The sequence below is a fragment of the Cygnus olor genome, chromosome 5, assembly GCF_009769625.2.
Source record: "Cygnus olor isolate bCygOlo1 chromosome 5, bCygOlo1.pri.v2, whole genome shotgun sequence".
Taxonomy (NCBI): domain Eukaryota; kingdom Metazoa; phylum Chordata; class Aves; order Anseriformes; family Anatidae; genus Cygnus; species Cygnus olor.
The window spans coordinates 35,045,934-35,073,519 of record NC_049173.1 but is presented as its reverse complement, the minus strand read 5'-3'; the positions used below and the strand labels follow the sequence as shown (position 1 = coordinate 35,073,519).

Here is a 27,586-nt window from a genome sequence, read left to right as displayed (position 1 = left end):
TCTGAATTGCTGAGATTTCATTGTTTTTTGACTGCTATTTAGCATTATGTTGCAATCTCTTGTAACTGTATATCACAATAACTAAGATCTTATTTTTGATTGCAAATAATCCCTAATATATTTTAATGAGAAATTAGGATTATTTTTCTGATGTACATGATTTTAGATTTATCTACACAGAACCTCACCTACCATTTCATTCCTCAGTTATTCAGTGCCATAAGGTCACTCAACAGTTCCTCACAGTTGTCCCTCATCTTTTTTTTTCTTTCCTTTTTTTTTTGTTGAACAAAAAAAAACCAACAAACTAAAAAGCCACTAAGTCAGATATTATTGCCAGCCAATTTTGTTACCTTAGTTGACACCCTGTTTTCCAGGTTATCTATGAAATACTGAACTGCACAGATCACAGCTTGCTCCTTGCAGAACTTCCTAGTGACCTCTTTCCATCACCTGAACCAACTGCTTAGTCCTGCTTCCTGCCTTTTAACCAACTATTTTGTGTGTGTGAGGACTTGTCCTTTCTTGCCATGTCTGTTTAGTTTCTTTAAAAAGATTTTGTCAAGTACTTTTTAGGAAGCCAAACAGACATTATTTAGATCATTCTTGCACACATGACTCTTACTGGAAGCTGCACACTGGGCACAGCGCGATGAACATAGGCTGGTGGTCTGCCAGCTGGGCAGAGCTTGAGTATTGCTTGAAGGCCATCGGTGCAGACAGTGGTTTGCTATTCACGTCACCTTGCTGATCAACTCACCAATGTACCTCTGCTGATTTTTATATTTTCAGAAAAGTTATTCCCATTTATATTTAGAGTTTACCATGAACTTTACTTGATTGGATTAAATATTCAGAAGTTAATAGCTATTAGTTGTATCTATCCCCTTTCTTGCCCAATCTTTAGCAGCAGCTTTTTTTCCTCTGTAAATTGCTATGTATCTACTGCCCTGCTGGCAGTAAGCTTTACCCTCTTGGGTAAGCTTTGGAAAAAGTTCTTCCAACCAGTGTGGTGTTTGCCTTCCTGCCTTCTGTAGTTGTGCTTTGTTTGCCTGTGTTTGGTGTTTTTTTCCTTACTGAGAAAGTTGATTTATCAAATAATAGAAACTGATTGTACAAGTGGAAAGGGCAATTCTTTGGATCATTTTAAAAGATCATTTTATGTTATTCCTTAGTATATAAATTTTTGTGATAGCGATGGTAATGTATTAATATTCTAAGTGTATTCTAAGAAGATAACTGACTATTCCAACGTTTCAAAACACTGTAAGTAAGAATTGTTATTTTGCAGATAAATCCAAACCATAAATAGGTTGATATTATATTACTATGTCACTATTTAAAATCATTGTTTGATTTCAAGCTGTCTTTGTATCAGTGTTCAAAACACATGCGATATCACTTCACTCTTCTTCAATTTTACAAGGATTTTAAAAACATTATTGTAATGCTGTATAATTTAGGTAATTGCAGAACTACCTTTCTATTTGTGTGTTTAAAAATTGTTTTACATCATGTAAGCGATCAGAGAAACAGTTTTTTTGAAGAAGGCTTTTATGACAGGTAAAATAAATTCTTGTCATAGAAAAAATACTATTCTAGTTCCATTTAGGTTTGTTGAAACTATCAGTTATAGTGGATCGAAGACACAGAAATATGTATTTTTTAACAAATGACATTTATTTTTAATGGATTTTGGGGTAATTAATAAGGTTTCACGTCTTTTTTTTTTATTTGGAACTCACTCTTAACTTGTGAGGAAACTGAGAATAATATAATTGTAATGAAATTAACTTCTTCAAAAGTTTGTTTCCATTTCTTCAGTTTTAAAGGCTCTGCACCTGAGTCTGTAGTTCTACAACTGGTTTGAGTTGAAAGCACCACAAAAATAGTCCAGCCCTTCCATCTCCCCACAGCTAACTTCCACTTTTTCCCTTGTTCTGACATAAGTCTTTGTGCAATTGTGTGACAAATCAAAGTAGGAAATTAACTCACTCAACTGAAAAATACCATGGCAAAACCACCATGGTTTGAATAGAGTTTTTGTTTTATGATACATCCTAGTTCTCCCTGACCAAAAATTTCCGATTTTCTGTAGGTATTAAATTACATCCTGCATTTCTCATAGGAGCAATAACCCTATAGTCTTTCCTTGTCACACACTTACCTCAATGCTTCCTTTTCATTATTGGAAGATCTCAAGTACCTTTCCTCTCAGTTGGTCTAATCAAGCAACATAATAAAGTTTATTTCAGTGCAATTGCTTTCATGTTAAACTTAATTTTGAAGTTTCTGCATTTATTTGGGCTTGAAAAGGGGTTTGTGTGCCTAGAACTTTTATATTTTTCCTGACTGTTTAGTAAAAGATAATATAAATATAGTCATTCCATAAACTTTGCCTTACTTTACTTTTTTGTAATTTTCTTGTGCTGGATTATTTTGAAACTGGAAATAGTGTGGTAGCTTGAAATATGTGTTTTTAAAATAAGGCTGTTATCTTGAAACTAAGTGTTATATATTTAACTTTGTCTTCAAACTGAGGAAAATATTGCCACTTTTGTAATAACAACATAGCTGAATGTGCAGAAGTTGCCAGAAGGGAATCTAGACTCTTTGGCAATAGATGACAAGACAGTTGGGAGCTTTCACACCTGAATCTGCAAGTGGTGATGAGAATTTTGGCACCCAAGAGCTTGAGATAGGAAAACATAAAATGGCATTGGTTATGTATAGTTTTTTTTTTTTTTTTTTTTTTTTTCTCTCTTCACAACCAGTACAGTTGGAAATTTAGGTCAAGGTCTTAAATTTAGCTTTCTCATTGACATGCTGGATAATGATTTTCAGTGATGTTCAAGAACCCCGCTTCTAATGAATGTATGCAGAAAATATTCTGTTTCTAAGTGTAAGATAGCTTTCTAGTTTGGGCATTCAAATAGATGCACTTAAGGCATTTTGGGCTTAGAATTTACAAATTGAAAATGATTTTTAGCCTGTCTATGGAAGTAGACTTTACCGTAAATTCTATGGAGGTTAGGACCTTTGAAAATTTCCTGCCTTGGTTTTCTGTTTATGCTGACTTTCCTTTCCTCCTTTAAATTCTTCTTCTGCTCAAAAGTAGAAAGCACAGAAATGGAAAGCAACTTTGGAGTGTTCCAGTTATTTAAATGAATGAAGGCAGCCAGATAGAAATAATAACACAGAGAGTTCCTCATAGCAAAGTATTGATATTATTCCTCAGGGGAGGCCACAGGACTTATATTTTTCCTTTTTGTGGAACAGAAGTAATCTTCTGTCCTTGTTTTGTCCTGAAATTTACAGTACCTGCCTTCAACCAAAATTGTCTGTGCTATTTTCTCAACCTTGGGTCTAGATTTAAACATTTATAAAGACTGGTAAACAGAGATTGGCTTCAGTTTAGGGTGATATCTAAAGAAATTCTTATATACACAGGTACACATGTACATGCATCCAAATTACACAACATGATTGTCTTTGTGTGCTGGACTACAGTCAGCCCTTAGAAATGTGACTTTTTTTATCTGTAAATCTTGCACTGTTATCTGATAGTATATAATCTTTTAATATACTTGTTTGGGTTAAATTGCAGAAGTCTTTTGGGGAAGTGATATGTAGTTAAAAGCAGTTTAAGTGAGTACAAGAGTTCTGAATAATTAATGTTGTGTGTACAGTATTATATTTTGGATATAAGGACCAATTGTCCTTTAACTGTTTGTATTACATTGTGATCAGTTCCCAGGCAAAGGAAGGCTTATGTTATGGAAAAAAGTCTGTACTTATTTTGTTGTCCTAGTCATTCCATGAACTGTCACCTGGAAATAAATTTGCTTAAGGGCTAATTGTCTTTAGTTGTGATAATTCTGTTATCCTCTCTGTTTCCTCTCTTGACATAAACTGGTCTGATAGGAAAACTGATGAATATATAATTTCATGAAATATGTTGCAATTAAAATGTTTTTTACTTGTTTAGGAGAGTAATAAAGAAAAATTCCTTGTGCAGAAAATGACCTTACTGCCACCTATAGAACTGCACTGCTGAAGGATTCATCCCTTGAATGAGTAAGGGAAAGCTTGCACCTTAACTGTACGGTATTGACTATTCATTTGCTTCAGTGGGGTACAGAGCACGCTGCAACCTTCTTAAATTCTTACCAGCATTATAAACTCTTCAGCTACTATGCTGAAAGCAAAAGCTGGCTGTATTTCTGTAATATAAATGGGACTGAGTTTTTATGAACTTTTATTCATCTGTGGAGTTGTGAATGGATCTAAACAATCTGAATTCAAGTCCTCCAGAATTCAGAGAAGTTTCAGTTTTGGTTTTGTTCTGAGTACCCCCTCTGTGAAATGTGTATATATGTCTGTCCAAAAAGTCCTTTTATCATAGAATCAGAGAACAGTAGAGTTGGCAGGGACCTTTAAAGGTTGCCCTCTCCAAAAATGTCATTTTATTCCATATGAATTTGAAGAAGGTAACCTAAACTGCACATACCAGAGCATGTTTTTCTGTCTTTAGATAAGGAGTATTAAGATACTTATCCACTGCAGTACATTAATAAGTCTTAACAATTTTTCAGTTTCACGGTGTTAAGGTCATTAGAGTACACATTAGAACAATGAAAAACAATCTATAACACACTGTGAATAAAAGCTTTAAGCACTGCATGACAGTAAACGTGCAGGTGTATAAGCATCTGATACAGTTGTGATTTAGCAGAAGCACAAATCAGCTTTAAACATAGGTTAGGGAAATAAGACTGTGAGCAGAAATAAATGGAAATTCATCATTTGTCCTTATTAAGCATTGGTATGACTGAGTGTAATTCAGTGTTGGTGTCTCACTCAGGGTTGCTGCCCATACTGCAAGAAGAATGTGGAGCAAGGAGAGGTGTTTCAAAGGAGGACCACATAAAAGACCCATGGGATAGGAAGGAAGGCTTAATTTAGAGGAGGTTAAAATAATTTGATCCCTGTGTTTAGATGCTTAAATGAGGTAAAATTACCAGGAATGGAATTCAGTTTCAAAAAGTGTGACAATTCCTGTAGTAAGAAACTAAAATTAGACAGATTAAACCTTGAAACAAAACAAGTCCTGCTTGCTGTGAAGGAAAGGACTTGCTGGGACATGTTATCAGGGAAGGCAGGGGACTCCTCATCATTTCAAGTCTCATGCATCAAGTACATCTGCGTATTCACTGAGTGGGTCAAGGGTGGCCTGAAGAGGTCGAAGTTCAGGCTAATTTCAAGCTTCCTGGCCTTGAATTCTGAATACCTGAATACTCAGGCTCCTTTATCTGGGGTCTTGAAGAACCAGGCTGTCCAAATTAACCTCAACATGTTCATAAAATTTGTGTTTCTTAAGTAAAACAGTGCTTGCTATTCTACGTGCGCTGTAATAGGGCTAGCTCCTTAAGCTTCAGGAGGTGTTTAGCACCTTGCCTCCAGGGCTCAGGAGAGAACTTTTGCTTCCTGTGTGTGGTTGTTTAATGCGTCATGGGATTTTGGTGTTTTGAATATCAGAGAATGATGATGTAAAATAGATTTTCTTGCTTTGTAATAATATGTCAAGAGATTTAACAAGGAATTAATGTACTGGAATAGGATTGAGGAATTGTGCATAGATGAAGATTTGTGATCCTGGCCATGCAGATATTATCTACAGCAACAGTACTTTACCATATTTCTTAAAATATGGTATGGTTCTGTGGGTGTACGTATTGTAACATTACATTCTGGGCTAGTTACTGATGCTCCCTTAGCGTGCTCAAGACTCCATGAATCGATAGCTTTCAAAAATGTTTGTCAAAGCTGTGACTATAAATTGTCATTTGAAATGTATCCAAAAAAATAAATAAATAAAAATCTGATCAGATGCCAGATCAAGGCTGATAGCAATACTGATACAAAACTCTAAAACCATTGTTGTCATATCTTTGCTTTAGCAAAGCATTTACTTTTTCTGCAGGTGATGTTATTTCACTTGTTTGAAAGCTTTAGCAAAATTCATTGTTTCCAGTTTTAGATTTTGCTGCAGTGAAATGAATACTTTCTCCATTACTTTTTATAAACAAACACCAGGAAATAAAAAAAGAGTCAAAAAAAGATAAGAGAGTAAAAGTAGTACTTAGTGAAGACCACCCCATAATTGGAAGGTGTTGGAAGGATAAACAAAGGTTTGGGCAAATAGAAAAATAGAAAAATCATTGAACGTGCTGTAAACGTGTAATTTTAGAAGTGTTTAATAGACCTTTGTCCCTTTGTTAGTGCTGTTTCATTTTCTCTTTGGCCTACTTAATTCTTGACTGTGTTATGATAACTCTGTTACAAAGGTCAGTAATTATGGTCAGTGGTTTGTAACGCTGAGAGTGTTAACATAAATCACCATGGCTTTCTTTCGAATTTTGACCTTGTCTACAGGGGAGAATTTACCAGCACCAGTACAATTGAAATTGGTTTAGTTCAAGTTGATTAAATTCCAGGGTGGACACTCTTGCTCAGAATACACAATCTTAATTTGGTTTCCCTTCATTCATTTAAATTAAACCAATTCAGGCTGTGTGTTCATAATGAACATGCTTTCGCAGGTATTTAATCCACTCTAAGTAATTAGGTATAAATTCAAATCTTCAACTAATTCAGATTAATTTTTCTCCAGAGGTTTCTGCTTTGTTTGGAGTTGGTTTGAATGTCAGAATTTACAATTAAAGCAAGAAAGGCTTAAATTAAATAGAAAAAATTAATATGGAAGAATATGAATATGAAAAAAAAATGAACCAAAACACAATCACTGTCACATTAAACCTCTATCTTTAAAACTAAGGTTTATTAAATAGTGATTTTATTTTTATTTTATTTTATTTTATTTTATTTTATTTTATTTTATTTTATTTTTTGTTATTGGTTGGTTGGTTGGTTTTTGGTTTGTTTTAAGTATAATTTAACCACAGTAGTAAATTTGGCATTTCTATGTATAAAAATGTATCCTGTTAATTTAAACCAGAATGGTTGTATTGATGTTGTATACCATTGGTGTGCTGAATCAGGGGTAAGAGAATTTTCCACTTTTAGTTAATACTGTTTTGGCAGTGATTGAAATCACTGACGCAAATACACTTTTGAAGAGTCTTACATTGAATAAGAGAGCTTGTATCATTATATCAGTGTAACAAGCGCAATTCTAGAAAAGCTCATAGCAAATGAAATAAGCTTTTTGACTGGTTGGAGTGGGTGCTGATGAGAGTCATTATGTATGGACTAAGCTCCAAAACAAAAATTTTTATACTGCTATATAAAATTTGCTTAGAGATTATCACCAAAATTGAAGAATTAAAGTGAATTACTCAACACAATTTTTTTTTTCCTTCACCTTTTAGCTATTTGTACCCTGGCATATACTAGTGAAATTGCACTTTTAGACATATTTAATCATAAATAATACTAGCTATGTGAACTACATTGTAAAACATGAAGTAGTTGGTAGGCATTACAGTAAATTAAATATAAATTAGAATTTCAATATAAGTATTTATTTCTGTAATTTTGATGTTAATATTTTTTCAAGCTTGTTATTATATATTACTATTATTTAATCAATTATCTAGTAAGGTATTAATTATTTCATGGTTAGAAAGTTATTATTAAAATTGAAAAATGTAATTATGGTTTACAACAATTTGAAGCTGCCAGCATATTCTTATTCACAATATAAATTTGAAAATGTTTATATTCGCTGGTATTATTTTGAGGGTGAGCTTGGTAGTTTGAGTGTGAGCAGGTTAAAACAATTAAGGAACTTGGATTTGCTTGGATCTACTTGGATTGCTTTCTGTACTGGAAGTTGGCTATAATTCTGACGTAAGTCACCATAGGATACAAAAAAGCTAGTTAACATGCTAGGTGAGAAGCACAACTATTTCTGTATTTCATGTCATTCTGTTAATCACTGATATCCCGTGTTCTGCTCTGTTTCTGCAGGCAGTGGTTAAATGGAAGCCACTCCTGGGATCTGGATGGTTTTTGCTGACCCAGACTTCGCATAGCAGTTCCCGCGCATCAGGAGGTTGCAATGAGTGGAGGAGGGGAGCAGCCTGACATCCTCAGTGTGGGAATCTTGGTCAAAGAAAGATGGAAGGTGGTGAGTATGCCTTTCTGCAATTCTTTTTCTCCTTTAAAAATATTCCTGTTAGGATATTGAATCCAATCAGCTAGTGATTATCTCAGTCCATTTTGGAAATCGATCAGGCATCTTCTTGAAACTAGTCAGATTGTGAGACTTGTTACTTCTTATAGAATGCTCTTTCAGGACCTTGCTGCTCTTCCAAGTAGAAATGAATTTTGTTTGTTATATTGCAGCAAAGATTTATTCATGGCTGATTTATATCCATTTGATTGTGTGCCCATATTGGCTTTACTGTAAATAGCTCTGTTCCATTTTGGTGTTCATATCCTTTATTTACATCTGGAGAGTCGTAATATCTGTTCTAAACTATTTTTGCTGGGAAATCAAGCAGAGTTCTCATAGTTCCTTCTCCACTCTCCTGAGCATTTTAGAATTTTGATGCATGTAGATTTTTTTGAGATTGAAAACAAAACAAAGCAAAGAAAATAATGAAAAACCTAGCTTCATAATAGAATGTTTTGGTACCTCAGGTCTCTGTGTGTTTAGTAGGCTGTGAATAGACACTGAATCACTATTTTTTGCATCGTCTTTGCTTTGTTATACTCCTATATTTCAATATTTTGTTTAAAATTGTGAAGCTGAACATAGAAGGCACAAATCCATCATTCATTTCAAGTTCATTTAAACAAAATATTTTCAACTATCTTGTGTTCTGTACTTCATTTAAAAATGCAGGAAGCTGATACTAGTTTTGTAGTTTTGTGTAAACAGAATCCAAACCAAGTCTTTGGAGTTATAAGTATTTGTAATACACTCTCTCTTATTGTATCCCAATATTAGAGTGAAGTAAAAACTGAAACGATAGTCTCTAGGCAGATCAAATAGTTTAAGATAGGATTAAAAATAGAAAAGAGTATACTAATATGTCACCATCCACAAAACTACTCAGTTGTCTGATTATACGAAACAGTAGAGCTGTTTTCTTCAGGTTTATCTTCTTTCCTAGCTCATCTCATGTGATTATAAATTTTAACTTGTATGGTTTTCAAATCAAATATTACAGGTAGATGAATGCCAAACATTGTCTGTGAGTAACTCTTTAGTTTCTTAATTTCTGTAGTAAACAGTTAGGATTTCTTAATGGCATCTAAGGTGATACACTTTCTGAAATCAGGAATTCGTAGGACAGGCTGCCAGGGGGAAAAAAAGGAGCATGGAAATATCAGAAATTCCATAGTGCTTAACATATATACTTAAACATAGTTAATATATTAATATTCTTCTGCTAGATTATGAAGTACTGATGGTTTTTGTTAGTGTTCTTGAAGCAGTAGAATACTTAACAAAAATTCCTTGTGTAGAAAGGTGAGGTGGTATAAGCCAACGGACTTCAAGTTTTAGTTGCAATGAGTACTGACCCCTGTGAGTTCTGTCTTTGTGATTCTTGTGGAGCTCTCTATTATCCTGCTTTATTTTTTTTCTCCCATTGAAGGGCACCAGCTCAGTAGTTTGATTATATGAGATTATTTTGTGGCAATCAGTTAAACAAAATATGTGCTCATTCTGGAAATTGTATATATATTTGCAATTGAAGTGTAATTTTCAGAATTTTTGCTGTTCAGGGCCTTGGTCTTTGTAATCATAAAAACATACCTGGAGTTTGTGGACATGAACATTTTAAAAAACTATGCTCAATTAAATTTAATTTTGATGTAGACATTCTTTATGGTAATTCTAGTTTGAAAAGTAGACACAGAAAAGATGTTCTATAAGTGGTTTTTTTCCTCTGTGTCACTCTCTCTACCAGCTTCTGTGTCTATTAGTATTTGTTTTTTCCCTATGTCAATGTCTTTTCTAGTCCTTCTTTGCTTTTCAACCTAGAGAAACTTGAATGTAATGATAATTGTTTTTAGATGGGTTTAAAATCATCATTCAGTATGCAGTGTAATGAAAAACACAAAGGAAAAAAATGTTGGAAATTATTTAGAGTTGAAGCATACAAAGAGAGGAGTGGAAAAGAGGATGGAGAGAATGAGTTTGGAGTGAGAGATGCTGAATGCAATGATGAAAAGCATTGAACTCATGTACAGAGTGGAAGACCGTGGTGCAGGTGTAAAAGAGAGCAACATCATCTTGTCAAGGTAGAAGACATTGAGCGGGTATGAGAGGAGACCAATATGAGTGAATAGGAAGATGCTGTTTGAACTCAAAAGCAAAATGGAAGTGACCAGAAGGTGGAAAAGGGGATGAGCTGTTTGAGAGGAAAATGGAGGCAATGCCTTTGTGTGTTGGGATGAGTATTTAGGAAAGCCAAAGCTCAGCATACAGTTGAAACTGGTGAGGGATATGAAAAGCAACAAGAAAAGCTTCTATTGGGACATTTGCAGCAAAAAGACAAAGGAGAGTGTGAGGTCATTGCTGAATGTCATGCATGACATAGTGACAAAGGTGGAAAAATCTTTTTCTGCCATCAGAGGTTCATTTGTGCCTGGAATTATTCACTGCCATCATTCTTGGATGTATGTTAATGATTCTGATGTATTTCATCTGAGGATAGAAATTGATCTGTTTATCAATGTGGTGGCTTGTTCATTTGTTATTTTAGTCCACAAACACAAAACAAAACAAAACAACAAACTTTCAGAGGCAGTATTGCTCAGTCCGGCCATTTCTCAAAGCTGGTAAATTGAAGTTATATGATAAACTGTATTAAGTCTGTACAGTGAGTGGCAAGGATGGCTGTGTCATGTCTTTCCTTTTGCTCCTTCCCTTTTCTCACCATGCTGTCCCCACTGTGCTTATACTAGTGCTTATGCTGAAAACCACAGTCAGATCGACATCTATGTTTAGCTGTTTGAACCCAGACACTAGCTCAGGGCTCAGGAAGATATTGGTGTTACCAGACCAAGAGGTGGAACATTACCAGACCAAGAGGTGCAGGCCAAATGGCTTGTCAAGCGGACAAATTAGTCACAATACTACATCTTTGATAGATATATGTGCATACAGGCATACAAATACATATATATTGAATCCCATTAAAACCTGCTAGATTTTCCAATGTTTAGATGACTTCTCTTCCCTTTCTGTAAGGACTAATGGTCTGCATATGTTAAATACATCTGAATGTAACCATGTTGTACCGAGTATTTCATGGGACTTGAAAATACTCTATTTCTCATGGATTGTTGTCATTTTAGCGTTAACACTAGATTCTTACCTGAATACTACCTAAAACAAGCCATGTCCAAAGATACTAACTTCTTATTCAGGGTTTGTGATATTCTGTACCTGAACTTGTTAGTTTTTTTAAATGTGCTGGTTAAGGAGTAGTAGCCTTAAGCCTGTGGTTGTGTTTTCATTACCCTGCTTCAGAGAATGTATACAGGCTGTCTGAGGGGAGATTGAATTTGTCAGCCGCTAGTGTGCTTTTTAGAAGGAAGTGATCATCTGAATTTTCAATCAACAGATGTTGCAATAGAAGCTGATATTTAGGTGAGTTAGTTAAGTTTTAACTTGATGTGGCGTCTGTCCAATGCACCTTTTTAAAGTTGGAAATGTGAGGCCAGAGGAAGTGAAAAAACTATTTTGAACCCTATTTTCCTCATCTTAAGAATATTGGAATAAGACTTGCTTGCAATGGTAAAAGGTCTTCAGATCAGAAAATGCATGATGAAATACTGAGTATTGTTGCAATCTTACAGAATAAAAATTTCATGTGATATGACTTGGGTTTAAAAATGCAAGGAAAAAAAGTGAGTATACCTTATTTGATCTGTTTCCTTCTTCTTAGAGGTCTAGACTATTTTTAAAAATGTGTTTTGCTTCTCAGTCAGATGGCTGATTGTCTAGATTAGGAGACATTAGATTCATTTTCAGAATCTGAAGACAGGTCAGCATATTGCTGATCTCTATATCCTCAGAATGTTTCGACAACATCTAATAGGGTGTAGGCTTTTTAAAGTGACATTTAGAAAATCATGTCAGTCATTTCAAGGTAAAATATAGTTAAAAATAAAAAAGAAAATAAAGTACTGTATGTTCCTTAGGTTATGTTCATTTTGTCTCTGTTTCTCTTTTATCAATGGTAGGTACAGGAGAGATCACCATATGAAAACATTATGAAATAACATTGACATTTTTGATGCTGAAAGAGACAGGTCATTGTCCCCTGTGAATATTTAAAGCAGAGTGAAAACACAACTATTAATATTTCCTCTGAGTATAGTGTAAACTAGTTAATATGCCAGGAGCATTCTTTTTACCTCCTCCTAAAACAGATGCATGTTGCAGTGGTGCCTGTTTCTTTGGAATGTCTGTTAATAAGAATAGTGTTAGTGAACCATAAGTAGATGAGTAACATTTAATATACATATTCAAAGATAATCTTAGCCTTTTTTTTTTTCCATTTATGATTTAGCTTTTGTGTGAGTCACTGCACAGAATAGAAATCTCTGGCTTTTTGCACTAAGTACAAGAAGTTGCATACCTTTTTATTGTGTATTTCTGAGAAAAAAATAAAAAGATGGCATATTTTTAAATGCACTGTGCATTTGTATTTGAAGGTCTCTGAGTAGCATATGGCTATTTGAGGAAAGTATATATTCAGCATGCTGACTCTGGTCAGAATCATGCTGGGAATTGTACTCTTATAGTGTATTAAATGAAGGAATTTTAGCGCAGATGGACATCAGGTATATTAACTTGTTTTCCTATGATTCTCTTCCAAATTGTCTGTGGTTAACCATACCTTTTTAGAGTTTTCAGTAGCTCTTTTACTTACTCAAGGATAAAATTATATTCATTTAAAATCTGTTAGTAACACAACAGTGTTTTCAGTTTGAAAGACAGGGCAAAGAAGTATTGATGTTTTGTTCCCTTTTTTCTCCCAATTTTTTAATCTGTTTTTGTTTGTGTTTGTTTTTTTCAATGTAGTTAAGGAAAATAGGAGGTGGAGGATTCGGAGAAATTTACGATGCGCTGGACTTGCTTACTCGGGAAAATGTTGCATTGAAGGTCGAGTCAGCTCAACAGCCAAAGCAAGTACTGAAAATGGAAGTAGCTGTGTTGAAGAAATTGCAAGGTAAGACTATACCCTGGATATGGAGGAGGTAGCATGTCAGTTTATACTTAAAAAAAAAATCACAATAATCTCTATTTAGTCATAGTTCAAGTTAATATTCCCCATATTTTCCAAATTTTTGATAAACGGTTGTTAAGAATGGAATAGATGCTCATTCAGCTTCTGAAAGTTTTGCTACAATGAACTTTTTACTTTGAAACAGTATGACATGAAAATAAAAGGAACAATAAATAATTAAATTGCTTGCAAAACCTGTGCTCAACTGTAGTTTATTCTGGATCTATATACTCTCCTTAAGTTTTTTGCTCTAGACTTATTTGTTGGTAATACAAAGAAAGGAGACCATCTTAAAAAGAGAAAACAAAACAAAACTATCTAGCATTGAATAATTGAGTGTCCTTAACATACCAACATGGATAAGAATATTTGTATTTCTTCTTTCTTGGCAATACTTGCAAAGGCTACTTTAAGGTTGAAATGGGAAGTATAATAAAACAAAAACAAACCCCACAATTTAAAAATCTTTTGTAGAAGAAATAATTATTAGTATGTAAAATCCTGAAATACTTTCAGGGTTCAGTTCGTTGACCATTCAGGATGATGGCTTTGAATAGTCACACTTGATGCACCTTTTAATACTTTAATGTCTGAAGCTATTAATACAGAGAAATATGCAGTGGCATCTCTTCACTGCTGTATGTATTATATATACGATATACAAGATTCAAAATAAAGTTTCAAAGGTGACTTTTTTCTTTAAACAATTTATGTTGAATCTGGAAGATTTGACTGATATATCAGTCCCTATCAGCAGCCAGATTTTTTTCCAACTCCGAGTTCGAATAAAACAAAATCTGCATTACATATGGTGCTGCCTAATCAGCTATAGAGGTTACATTGCAACAGAAATTGACAGCCTCTGTAGATTTAAGAGGGCAAGCATGTCACATGTGATAGTGTTAACTGTTCCTACGTTCATGTCTTTTTAAAGACTTTCACAACAGCATCTAATATTATTTACATAGTTGAGCAAGAAGCTTCAGGGGGTTCTGTATTAGTTTTCTTTGAATTGTAGCTTTTCCAGTTCAGAGACACCAATCCTAAATTTAGAAACCATTGGCCAGGGTTGCTGAAAGAAATTAGTTTAGAAATTGTGAGTTTTGAAGAAAAAAATACTTTGTAACTCCTAGGTTTTTAAATGCTCAGAATTAATTTTTCTACTCTTTTTCTGTATACGTAGGTCTCATTCCATTATTAGTACAGATGAAACAGGAGAGAAATAATATCTGAAATAAAATTGTGGAATTTGCTTACTTTATGATGCCAATGTATTTGTAAAAATGTAGCCCGTATCCAACTGCGTAGCTGAAGTCCTATTTACTTATTCATGTTGTTCAATTTGTATTTAAAATGTTGCATATAACCTTCTACTTTGAATTCAAGTGTAGTGAAGTGTGAGTTCAAAGGTTGCAAAGTTTATTTTTCCTTAAAAACTTACAATTTTTTTACCTTTTGGCTGTGACAAGCATTTGTCAATATTGCTACACGGCTTTACAGAAGCTATAATTTTCATATCGTTCTTCCTTTGGGAGTATAACTCTGAAGTTTTCCTGTGGAAAAGTCTCTAGTTCTGCTGAATCCTGGGAAATGCTGTCTACATGAAAAGAACGGAATAATGAGGCAAATAATCCAAATAATGTAAAATCCAAATAAAGAACTCTCACTTTTTGTTATTTATTTCCTCAATGTCATTTTTTTCAGAAAAAATAATAAATGGAAGTTTTCATATAACTTAAAACCTGATTTCTTTACAAGTTCTTTGGAAGGCGTTCTTTTGACAACCTTCCTTATGAGAAAACAGTCTAGAGTATTCCTTAATTCTTCTCTCTAATCATTCTCTTACACATCTTAAAAATACCAAAAAAAAAAAGAAGGGGGGGGGGGGGTTGAGAAGAAAAACCAACAAACAAAAAGAAAAAAGCCTGTGCTTTTATGACAGTAATGCTAGCAGTGACTGTTAGTCAGTCATTGCTGTGCAAGTGTAACTGTTCTGCCTTTAGATAGGGAACATTGTGGATGATCAGGAAAGTGGCTTCAGTAACAAATGTGTAAACGGTAAACTTCGTGGGTGTATTAAGATCTATAGTTTGCACAGATAAGTAACTTAATTTTTGCATGTGTATATTTTTATACATGCTTGAAGGATTTTAATCAAATAGGATGTTGGATTATGGTAGAGAAAACTGGTTCACATAAAATCTTGGTTCCTAGAAGCCATTTCTATTAATTTATCTACCTTTGCATGTTTTTAGAGTGTAAGAGCTAAAAATTTTTTGCAGAAGGAAGAAAAATGGACAAAGTGGGGAGTAGAAAAAAACTTTGTTCTTGCTTCTTGAAGAATATTTTTTATTAAATGCTTCATTTATTGCACAGATTTTTTTTCCTTACTTTTGATATACATATATATATTTTCTGGAGACTCACAGGTTCAGAGGAAGTGAAAATGTAGACAATTTTCTTAGGATATTTTTGTAACTACCTTCTAATAGTGTATGTCCTCTGATACCAATTTTTATCTTGTTCTATCCTTTTTTTGGTGTGTATGTATGTAACTATGTATGTATATATATGTATAGTTATTATTCTGTTCTCAAAGGGCTAATGTTCTCTTACTTTCAAGCTGTTCTAGTTATCTTGGACATAAATCAGAGGAATGAATGTAATTGTCATAAAAATCTTTTTTTTGCAAACATCGGGCAGGTTTGATCTGTGAATAGTATGTAATGAAAGATATGGTGTTTACCTCACTGCTGGCATGAACTGACAGTATTGTTCAGAATTCTCTTGATGTGTGGAGCTGACTTATTTAAATATATATATTTATTATCATATATAACTTCTGGGGAATTTGTGAAAAAACAGGCTTTTAGGGAGGAAATAAGCAGGTGTAATGTGTCCCAATAAAGCAAAACAGACCTTTCAGTCTTTCCTAGAACTATGCACATTCTCATGGTTATGATCATACTTCAGAGTGTTTCTGAATTAGAATCTTATTTCACATAAACTGTGAAACTGAAGTGAGCATAACTTTTGGCAGAATTGCAGGGATGTACTATTTTTTATTATTTTTGCTTCGAGAAATTTTGAAAATTTAAACAGTATGGTCATTCATTGCAGGGTTGAAATGAGTCATAACTTTATAGGTATGCAGTGCAGTGAATAAAGAAAAACTTCAAAGAAGCTCTTTTAAGACCCTGATCTATGCTTAAATATGTGAGTAGCTGTATGACTTATCTGTTAATTATGAGGGAGGAGTATGTTCACTGATATGACCATTTATTATAGTTCAGTCATTGATCGCATCCTTGATTTATTTGTTTATTTATTTTTTCCTGCCAGTGATGCTGTCTCCTAATTTTTGTTATCAGAATACCATTTAACTCTTTAAACACTGTTTTTAAGAGAAATCTTCTGCAACAGATGGTTATTTTATTTAATCATGTTGTTTGGCCATCTGTTCACAGAGTCAGATCAGAGAAGACAGATTTGTCAAATCTCACTCAGCGAGAGTGAGACTCCCTCAGTTGGTTTCTGTCTCACACAACCTCGACGACTTTTATCTCACTCATTTACAGCTCTGCAGCATAATTTGATGATGGGTTGCTTCTGATGTGGGCCACAGAGCTATCTGTAGTGATACAGTGCAGCTCGAGGAATGGTCTTTAGTCCTCATGCTCTCCCTAGGAACATTTTAAGGGCACGGCCATTCACTGCAGCCTACTACTGTCTTTTTCTCCCCCTGCTCTACAATCACAGGCTCACAGTTGTGTTACACACTGAGAGAAAAGGACCTCAAGGTATCTACAAAGTTGTAATAGGTATGTGTAGCCATACTAAAGTGGAAGAGAATTAGGTTATTTGAATAATGTGTACATTTTCTACTTTTGTCCTTTGCCATTTCATCAGTTCTTTATGAAAGTTAGTTTCCAAAGAATTTACTATACAACTGGAGTTGTTGCTTCAGTTAAAATGGGGTTTCCTTGAACAAACCAAGTTCTGGATGCTTACTGAATTTCTTAGATAAAAATCTGACCGCAAAAAAGTGGACTAATATGTGTTTCTCTGAGCATGTTCCTTCAGCATACCCACAGTGACTGTAAAATGAGTCATAAATATTTGAGATGAAACTTCATTAACTGGGAGCTGCAGCAATGAATATACAAAATTTCATCTTGAGAATTTTGCTGCAAATCCTTCATAAAATAATATTGCTCATCTACTTAAATTGGACTAGATGATCTTGGAGGTCTCTTCCAACCTAGACAATTCTGTGATTCTGTGATTACTTATAGCTTAGCACTTACATATTTGCAGAAATTGTAGAGGTTTCTTTTAAAAGAATGTTTTAAAATTATTGCAATTAATCCTTTTTTTTTTTTTTTTTAAGAAGATAACCTTTTTAAATTGTGTGGCAGAGAGTTTCCTAAGGAGACAATAAACAGGCAACCATTCTTCTGTCAAGTGAAGTGAGAATATTTAGAAGCTATATGACTAAGTTCTAGGGTTTTGATGGAGATTTTCTTGTTGCTTGCTAGATATTTAAAGGAATAAAACCACAGATTGTCATTGTTGTTGCTGAATTTGTTTCTGTTTATTCCCTCAGGAAAAGATCATGTCTGTAGATTCATTGGATGTGGAAGGAATGACAGATTTAACTACGTGGTCATGCAGTTGCAGGTTAGTGCAACTTATTTTCATATGCTTGCTATAATTCTCTCAGAAAGGAGAAAGTTTGTATCCTTAGAAAGGCCTGACTATTGAAAGAAAGGTGTTTACTGAGATAATACACATTTCTTTGAAGGCTTCACTGGAAAATAATGTAAAACATAGCATGTTAGTCTGTTCATTTTGTTTACCTTTTTGCATGAAATTAAAAACAAACAAACAAAAAACAAAACAAGGGGGGGGGCAGGATAAAATCATAGAATCATAGAATATCTTGAGTTGGAAGGGACCCATACGGATGATTGAGTTCAACTCTTGGCTCAACATGGGACCACTGCAAAATCAGACCCTATGTCTGAGGGCATTGTTCAAATGCTTCTTGAACTCCAACAGGCTTGGTGCTGTGGCCGCTGCCCTGGGGAGCCTGTTCCAGTGCCCAACCAACTCTCAGTAAAGAACCTTTTCCTAGCACCCAGCCTGACCCTCCCATGTCCCAGCTCCATGCTGTTCTCTTGGGACCTGTTGCTGTCCCCAGAGAGCAGGGCTCAGCACCTGCCCCTCTGCTCCCCTTGTGAGGAAGCTGCAGGCCGCCATGAGGCCTCCCCTCTGCTCTGTGCTGAACAAACCAAGTGACTTCAGCTGCTCCTCATACATCTTGCCCTGTAGACCCTTTGCCATCTTTGTAGCCCTCCTTTGGATGCTCTTTAATGGTTTTATGTCCTTCTTATATTGTGGTGCCCAAAACTGCACACAGTGCTTGAGGTGAGGCTGCACCGGCACAGAGCAGAGTGGGACAATCCCTTCCCTCGACCAGCTAGCCATGCCATGCTTGCTGCACCCCAGGATACAGTTGGCCCTTTTGTCTGCCAGGGCACACTGGCGACTCATATTCAACTTGCCATTGACCATAAACCCCAGATCCCTTTCTGCAGGGCCTCTCATCCCCCAGACCGTGCATATTGCCAGGGTTGCCCCTTCGCAGGTGTAGAATCTGACACTTGCTCTTGTTAAACTTAATATTGTTGGTGATTGCCCAGATCTCTATAGAATCACTGTATAATGGGTGATTAGAATCTAAGATTATGGTATTATTGTCCTTTATCGTCTTGGTGAATACAAATGCCGGATAAAGAAGGGGGCTCTAGTGAACATGCTGCTGAAGAAAGAAGTGAGCTCCATTTCATATTGTTTGTCATCTGTTAATTAGATAGACCAACAGTTCTGTGGTGTCATGGGAGCGTATTTCCTGAATTGTATGTATATATTTCATCTGTTTGGTTAAGTCATCTCAGTATGATTAAATAAATTACATACTTTTCCATAAAGAAGTGAGCGTAAAGAAGTCTTTATCTTCTCTCTGATCTTTCTTCAAGTGTGCCACAGATACGACATTATCTAATGGAGAAATGCATTCGTTGTTAGTTTGGTCCATGTTATTTAGGCATAGAAAGATACTAAGTGCATGTTTTCAAAAATAGATTTTAAATTTAATGTTGGAGATCCTTAGGGACATGTGTTCATTAGTTGAGATGTGTTATCCCTGAATATGAAAGCAAGTAATAAGAGTATTTCAACCATTAACAGCTGAAGAAAGGATAGGAAAACTATGCTCTGTGGATGTTGGTATTAGTCTTTTTTGTTTGTTTTTGTTTCTTTCTTCTGAAAATGTCCTTTTAATTTGACCAGGGTCGAAATTTGGCAGACCTGCGTCGGAGCCAGTCTCGAGGAACATTCACGATTAGTACTACTCTGCGGCTTGGGAAGCAGATTTTGGAATCTATTGAAAGTATTCACTCTGTGGGATTCCTGCACAGGGACATAAAGCCGGTAAGTCTGCTCATTACAACAAAACAGGCAAGTAATATGTGGGCATTAGATGGCAGCAGAAACAAGGATGGGTTATATACCAGATGATAAAATGAAAAAATGAGGAAGGATAGAAAACTGAATGTTTATTGATCAGGGCAGAATTTTCCTATTAATGCATTGAAATGCAACCATAATAACCTTGGTCTTTGTCACAATTGTCTTCAGTACTTAACCCTTCTTGCAATTTCATTAAGTTGGAAGCTGACATTTCCAACTCTTGTCTGTAGCATCATGCAAGCACAAGTGTTTGCATGTTGATCATACATATTTCAATTCATAGGTTCAATTGGTTTTTATCCTCAACCTTTGACATGAAGCAACTGCTCTAAATAAATCTAAGTACACACTTTGGTAGTTTTTAGGGGGAAAAACCAAAGCAGTTGAATTTACTCTTGCAGCTTTGTATTTCTACTGAAAGAGATTTATATGCTTGAAACTTTGCTTCAAAATTTTTATCTTGCAGATTATTAAAACACTAGAGTTTTAGGAAATAGTGTATTATGTTTTTTGCATATTTCTAATGAGAAGCTGGAAACAGGCATTTTACCTTTCTGGGGTATTGCAGTGATGAATTTTCCAGTGTGGACCTTATCTACTGTAACCTTTGGAATCAGTCAAGCTGAAGCATAGACTATATTATATGTTAAAAGAAAAAACAAAAAAGCAACCCTCCCTCCTAAGAAATAACTGTTACATTGTTCAAAGGAATTCCTGAATGTTCCTTTTGTCTTCTTACGGCTCTTTCTGTGTAGCTTTTGGCTTGATTTCTGATGTATATTAGTAGTAACTAGTACTGTTGAAATGGAATCTATGCATTCTTCTTCAACAAGATATTCTAGCCAGTCACTGATCTTCCTTGATGTATATTCCTCCCTACAATTTTTTACTGTAACCTTCTGGTCTTTATTGTTGATCCTTTTCTCGGTACATATTTATCATCTAGAATAGTCACATTTTTGAACACTAAATTTTAACCAGCTTGTGCTCATTATGTGTAGTGAGACACATGTCATTAAGTATTGTTTAGCACTTCTAGTTTGTCTCTGACTTCCCTTCACCTTCGTTGTACCTTCTCTGAACTGTTGCTGCTTCTGCTTACACAGCTCTTTAAGTTAATGTTCAGAGAAGTTTTTCTAAAAAACTGTATTAGAGGATATTTTATAAGTTGTTTTCAAACTTCTCTTAATATGTCCCCTACTAAATATATCTGTGATTATTTATCTAAATAAAAATAAGATGTTTTGAAAAGAGCTCCCTTGTCCAAAGCCATATTTTTATTTCAATTTTTAAGTTCTGAATGATAATTCCAAAACCCAGATAATGTTTCCCGCTTGGTTTGTTGTCTTTCCTTAAGTAAGGAGATGCTTTGTAGCTAGTTAGCAGTTAAGAACCTGACAAAATGTGTATGGGAAAGTGGTATATCTGTCATTTATACCCAGCAAGGAAATTATGGTCCACTGTGTAGCAATGCAATATGAAATAAAAGATTCCTGTAGAAGTGCATATTGCCTATTTGAGATTTTTTGAATTCTCTGAAGATGGTAAGGAATAAGGATACATATAATTTTTTTCTAAACTGACTAGTTTAGAAAAACAGCCTTTTTCTTTTTGTCTTTCACAGAAGTGGTAGATTAAGTTTTGAGTATTTGCTGTTACCTTGTGATATTTTCCAGTGTATTGTGAAAAGTGAAATAACTTTCTTGTAAGAGCATAACTGAACTACTCCCATAGGTTTTTTTTTTAGTTGTTGTTTCTCTGGACCACATGTAAGTTTGTGGCCTCTTTCAGATATTATTCTTTTCAGACTTATCTGATGCATTGTTTCCCTAGGCTCTGATTTTCCCAAAGATGAGTGAAATCTTGTCTGAGTTATAGAGAACTTTGAGTACCACTGATTCCCTTAGCAGAAAAACAAAAGTGTTTTTTTCTGGAGTTAATTCTGTTAAGCTTCCAGCTTGCTCAGATGTGTAGTTTCAATTGCATTTCACAGAATCATTTTTTGCTTTCTCTTTTTTATATTTTGTGATCCATTTTGAGGAGATTTGGTTGGGGGGAGAAAATTGAGCTGATTCAACCAACACATTTAAAAATCATAGACTGGCAGTTTAAAAAAAATTACAGGGTTAATGTGGTATGTTAATGCACAGATGCAAATAAGAAAACTTATTGTGTGTTTTCAGAATAAATTACCCCCATAAGTCTTCATTGACTTTCCACCTCATACTGTGTTCCTTAAGTACTGTTTTTCCACCACTCATGTAGGAAAAGAAAGTTTGCACCCCTTATTCTGTATTCTGTGTTTATGTTATTAGTGCATTTGTGTAGATGATCGTGTTAACTCCTAGGTCAGTAGTTTTTTGGAAACACCAAAATCTAAAAATGTGAGCAGGTGAGACGTCAGGAAAATTCTTGCTAGAAATGAGTGGATTCTAAATCACAAAAGTTAGATGACAGTCTATTTGGACTATGTAGGCAGCAGTTCAGATATGGTAAGTTCGGTGTCTGATTTTCATAATGTTTTCTTCAAATTTATTGAGAGTTTAGTAGAACTGAAAATATGGAAGGAAAGATAGAGAAGCAGAACATGGGTTTTCTATGATTGTGTAACTGCATTAGTATGTACATAGATTGAAGCATATATCTATAAATATATAATACATCTGTATCTGTATTTGTTTTTCTTCCTAGTCTAACTTCGCTATGGGACGTTTCCTAGCACCTGTAGGAAGTGTTATATGCTGGATTTTGGCTTGGCACGGCAATTTACCAACTCATGTGGGGATGTCAGACCAGTAAGATTTTTTCACAATTGTCAATGTGATTAATTGAATGCAGTAACACAGGTTTTTGTATGTTTCTTTTTTTTTTTTTTCTGGAGAGGTATATAAGTCACATTCAACTCGTGATTGATCTAAACTTGACCAGCATCATACCAGATCAGAAAAGCCAGCTGATTTATTGATTAGATTAAAAGATTGGTAATCGGAAATGAATCTGGTTTCTGATTTCTGGCTTGAGGCACAGGTCTACTGTATGATTTTTTATGGATAATAGGTCTTTTAATTTGGAAAACTGAGTGAGAAATAGGTTTTCATTAAATATCAGAGTACTCTATTAGAGCTGATTTTCACTTGGTATTTTATACTGCAGAAAATAATCTGTGCAGGAGAAAAAAATGAAACTGTAAACTTCATATAATCTTCTGGAAGAGAAAGCTTTAATAATTAAAACAGTGATAGGACACTGTAATTATATAACAGGACATAGCTTAGTGTAGTTGCTGTATGCCAATGTGATGCAGTCTGAAGAAAATAGTAGAGAACAACGTATCAGTGAGGACATTGCAATTCTAAGTACAGTAGAGCCTCCCTAATTCACTGGTGGGGAGTCCCTTTTTTAATTTCAAGTCAGTACCATGGTACATGGTGATGTCTAAAGAAATGTATTATCTTTATTAAACAAATTTAATTTACATTTTTATGGTAATAATGAATAGTGTATATTGAATGATTCATTGACTAATGAGCAGTTGATATTGTATAGCATATTTAGTAATGTGACGTGATTTGAGGTGTTGAAGCCATCTGTACAGGTTTTTCAATTAGATTTTTCCTAAGAAGTTGGGAAAGTGGCAAATTTTTCTGTGCAAATTATGAGGTGTGTGAATTAGTAAGGTAAATTAGCGAGGTTCTGCTATACTCTATTCCTTCAGCCATAATGCTGGACAATGCAATGAAAGCAAAGAGCAGGGGAGACCAACAGAGTGGCTGCTGCTGTTGGAAAGGTGAGCTAAACATTTTAAGTAGTTTAAAATTTTTATTATTTATCAATGCTTTTGTGTTCTGTATGTTTGGCTGCTTATAATGTTTTTCTAACAGACCTGTAATTTTGAAAAGAAAACAAATCCCAAGATTCTGTAATTTCAATATATATATATACGCACCCATATCCACACATTCCCAATGGTAGTATTTTCAGAAAACATAGGTGATAACAACAGAGAATTTAATATTTCTGCTATTTTTTCTTTTATAACAACTCAGCTCTTGCCTTTTGTTTTTCATTGCAGTGCCCTACAATGTAATGAAAGTAATTCTTCAGTTTAATCTGTTTAGAATTTTCTGACAGTGTAATCCATATTAATAGAGTGGCAGTGAGAAGAAAAAAAGATACAAGTTTTATTTGTACTTAATAGTCAGATATGACTCTTCTATAGATAGTTAGCAGGGACAACAGTATGGTTGCTAATAAAATTTGTTAATATTTTCATGAAATGTCCTATGTGCTTCTCCTTTATACTATCCTTCTTCTTTATTAGATTTCTTTAGCAGATAGTACAAATAACCTGGAATATGTTAAAAATAGTACTCCATTGGTTAAGGACTTGTTCCTTATTTAAGGTTGATTATTAGATTTCTATGATAAGCCTAACTTTTAATGTAACAAACTTACGCAGAAAGAATTCAGTCCAATTAAAATTTTAGAGATCATCCCTGAATCCTTGAACTTCCATGACAAGTGTTCTAAAAGAACACTTGTTCTGCTAAGAAGATAAGCTTTGGAAACTCTGGTATCAGGTTTTAGTCCATTTTGCAGCTTTATATTTCACCCAACATTAAGGAATTCCTTGTGGCCATGTCTGTTTGTTCAGATCAGAAACATTTGTTGCGCAGTAAGACAAAATAGACAAACACAGTTTAAATCAGGAAAGTTTGATGGCATTTCCCTCCAGAAATCACTGGCCAGCACTGCACTGGCTAACATGTCAACCCTTCAGTTGTTCTACATTTTCAGTGCTTGCTGTATTTTTCATTACATTGGGGTGTCATATGTAGACTGTTTACAGAATTGAGGAATGAGCAATTTTCAGTCCATTTCACTATTTTATTCTCCAGTGGGATTTGCAATAGCATGATTTTCATCTTTGGATTAGATTACCTAAAATGACCTTCATTTGGTTTCCAGCAGCAGATGACAGTATGACTGATTTTTGAAGGGAAAAATACGACTTGAAGGAGATTTATTGTGCTGTTTATCCACCAAGAATATTATGGAATCTAAGGATTTACTCCTTAGTTCTTAACATCTTCTTTATTCTCACGTTTTTTTATCCATCCAACCCCCTTTTTCTAGAATAGTGCAGAACAGTCACAAAGCTTAAGCTTTTGAAGTCAATAGACAGTGGTTTCCATAAGAACTACTGCTACATAGTGTGCTGATTTCACATATCTGAAGGACAAATGCTTTACATAAGGTATCTGTTTCCCTTCTTAGTTATCAGTTAGGTTTTCCAGAGACCTACCAAAGATATTTTGCTTGGGTCATCCATTCCATCTATCCTAAGGTTTCAGTGCAAAGGATGACATGGCATTAAAATCAGAGGTGTTCCACTAGTTTCTAAAATTAGGAATAAATTGCTATAAACATGGAATGCCCACATGCAGTGTCTAAAAAGTAAAGTCTCTAGTATAGTCTGTTCTAAACAGTTAAAAATGTAGATAAACAAGTTGCACATACACCATTTTCTCTACAACTATGCAATTGTTTTCAGTGGCTTGAGTCCTAGCTCTTTGCCCATGTTATTTTTATTTGCCTGGATTGTATTTTGATTACATATACTTTTGAGATATGTGTGTAGCTGGGATTAGGATGAAGAATATGGAAATTCAGGAAGTAATCTATGTGTGTGTAGGCTTCTGAAACAAAATTTTTCATGGTGGGAACAGTACTAGGATGCAGGTATTTTGGGTAGATGCAGGATGAAATGCTATAATGTAGGTTAATAAAGCAGTGCTGGGCTGATGGGAGGAGCCTTGTCTGGTTACTGAAAAGATCAGAAGTGAAAAAAATGGGGGGGGGGGCAGAACAAGAGCTGCTGGAGGTGACGTAGCCTATCAAGGAAGGAGTAAAAAGGGGTGTAGGGGAATAAATTGCTAGAGAAAGAGAGGAAACCAAAAATTGAATCAATAGTATACATAAGAATTGATTACTGCAGAGCAGGGTAATTACAATTTAATTGTGGGAAGACTCTTTCTAATCATCAGGCAAATATATTTAACAGGATGCAAATTTAGTATGTTTATGAGAATTCATAGTCTACTGTTTATTGCTTTTGAGGGTGTTGTCAGGGCTGGTATTTTTTGCCACCACTTCGTTTCCTGTTTTCTTAATGATAGCTAAAATAAGTAGTAATTTTAAGCATCTGGTTTTTCTTGTGACAATGAGTACATGATTCTTTCTGAATATAAACTGAACTTCATACAGCCTTCAGTTTACATTTCTCTATTTACATGGTGATAATGGAAAGTGAAGGTGTCAGCTGTGGTGCAGAAATAGAAAACCTTGAGAGAAAAAAATCTGAAGGACATTTGCCTTCTTAACATCTTTGAGCAACAGCAAGTGTTCTTTGAGGTACTATTAAAATTAATATGAAGAAAACAAAACGAAAGAAAAAAAGAAATAACTAATCTTTGCTCTTAGACAGATTAACCTTTCTCCTATTGAGCACTTAAAAATGAATTTATGAGTTCATAATTCTTTTAAGATCTATAAATTCAACCATCATGTATTATCACAGACCTGATTTTTGTGTTCTTTTATTTATGCAAACCATAACTTACAAATAACTCCAAATAAACTGCATTCGTTTTACAAAGAAGAGGGTGTAACAGGCATGCAAGCAGACTTGACAAATCTAGGGAAAAACAATTTGAAAAATATCCATGAGAAAGAGGTGTTTAGGATAAAACCTTTTCATCTCAAGCATCTGTGTTTTGTCTTCTCAGTATACATCTTACTGCCTGGCAGCATAAAGAATTATTTGAATTAACAGACAGTTCCTTGAGTCTGGTGATTTGAACTCAGCAAAGGTGAAAACTCCTTTTTGCCCAGTTCAGTACATAGTTGGGAGCGTGGGCTTCCTCTGGCTGCAGTCAAACTAGCAGGTTAAAAGATATTCTGAGGTGACTCTGTTTTGCCCATGGAGGTCTTATATTTTCAATAAATAGGCTTTTTAGGCCAAAGAAAGAGTTACTCTATGACTGCTTTCCTCCCTTTCCTCACCTTCCTCCTGTCCTCCAGTAAACAGAATTCTCATCCTTGTAGGCTTATTTAGCATGACCTTAATATCAAGTGTATAAACGTTCCTGTATTTATTAGAAAAATAATATATATTTAAAAATGCATTATTTTAGCATACATTAAAGAGGTTTGCAGTATTTTACATCTAACTTGCTAGATTTTTATCAGAAGTCTGAAATCTTAAACCTTACCAAGGTGGCAGTTGTGATTTTTAACAATTAGGAAATGTAGCTCTTTTTCTGATAGGCTTTGCATTAAAGGCCTCACAAGACTCTTACTTTAAACACTAACAGGAGTATTAAAGTCCAAAGGGATGAGTATCCACCAAAATTCTCTGAGTTGTTACTCATGTTCTTTACTGGTACTGTGAAGAGCTGTATAACCTGCCAGAAACAAAATTCTGACTCTTGCCAAAGCAGAAGATACAGAATTAGCTGTACAATCTGACCCACAGAAAAAGGCAACGAAGGCAGCTGTGAATGCAAATGCTTGGATCTTTTTATTCTCTGGGGAAACACTTACAAATCTGTTCACTTCAAATTATGAGCATGTTAATCTATTCAGGTGTTTATGTACAAAACCAGTTAAATGCTGATTGCCTTTCTTTAGCACTCTGAGGTTCTGAGGATTTTCCAGTGAGTGTTTATCTTCAAATTTCACTTTTGGACAATGACAGATGGTGTCCTGGAAAT

At 34.7% G+C, this 27,586-nt stretch overlaps 1 protein-coding gene across 1 annotated transcript in view; it reads left to right on the top strand.

Moving 5' to 3' along the window:
* TTBK2 (tau tubulin kinase 2) overlaps positions 1-27,586 on the top strand; it is a 90,492-nt gene that overhangs the window by 13,646 nt on the left and 49,260 nt on the right. The window contains 6 exon segments of the mRNA XM_040557363.1: positions 7,993-8,152; positions 13,073-13,220; positions 17,884-17,957; positions 19,632-19,772; positions 22,503-22,518; positions 22,521-22,606. Coding sequence (XP_040413297.1) covers positions 8,084-8,152; positions 13,073-13,220; positions 17,884-17,957; positions 19,632-19,772; positions 22,503-22,518; positions 22,521-22,606 — 534 coding nt within the window. The 5' untranslated portion in view covers positions 7,993-8,083.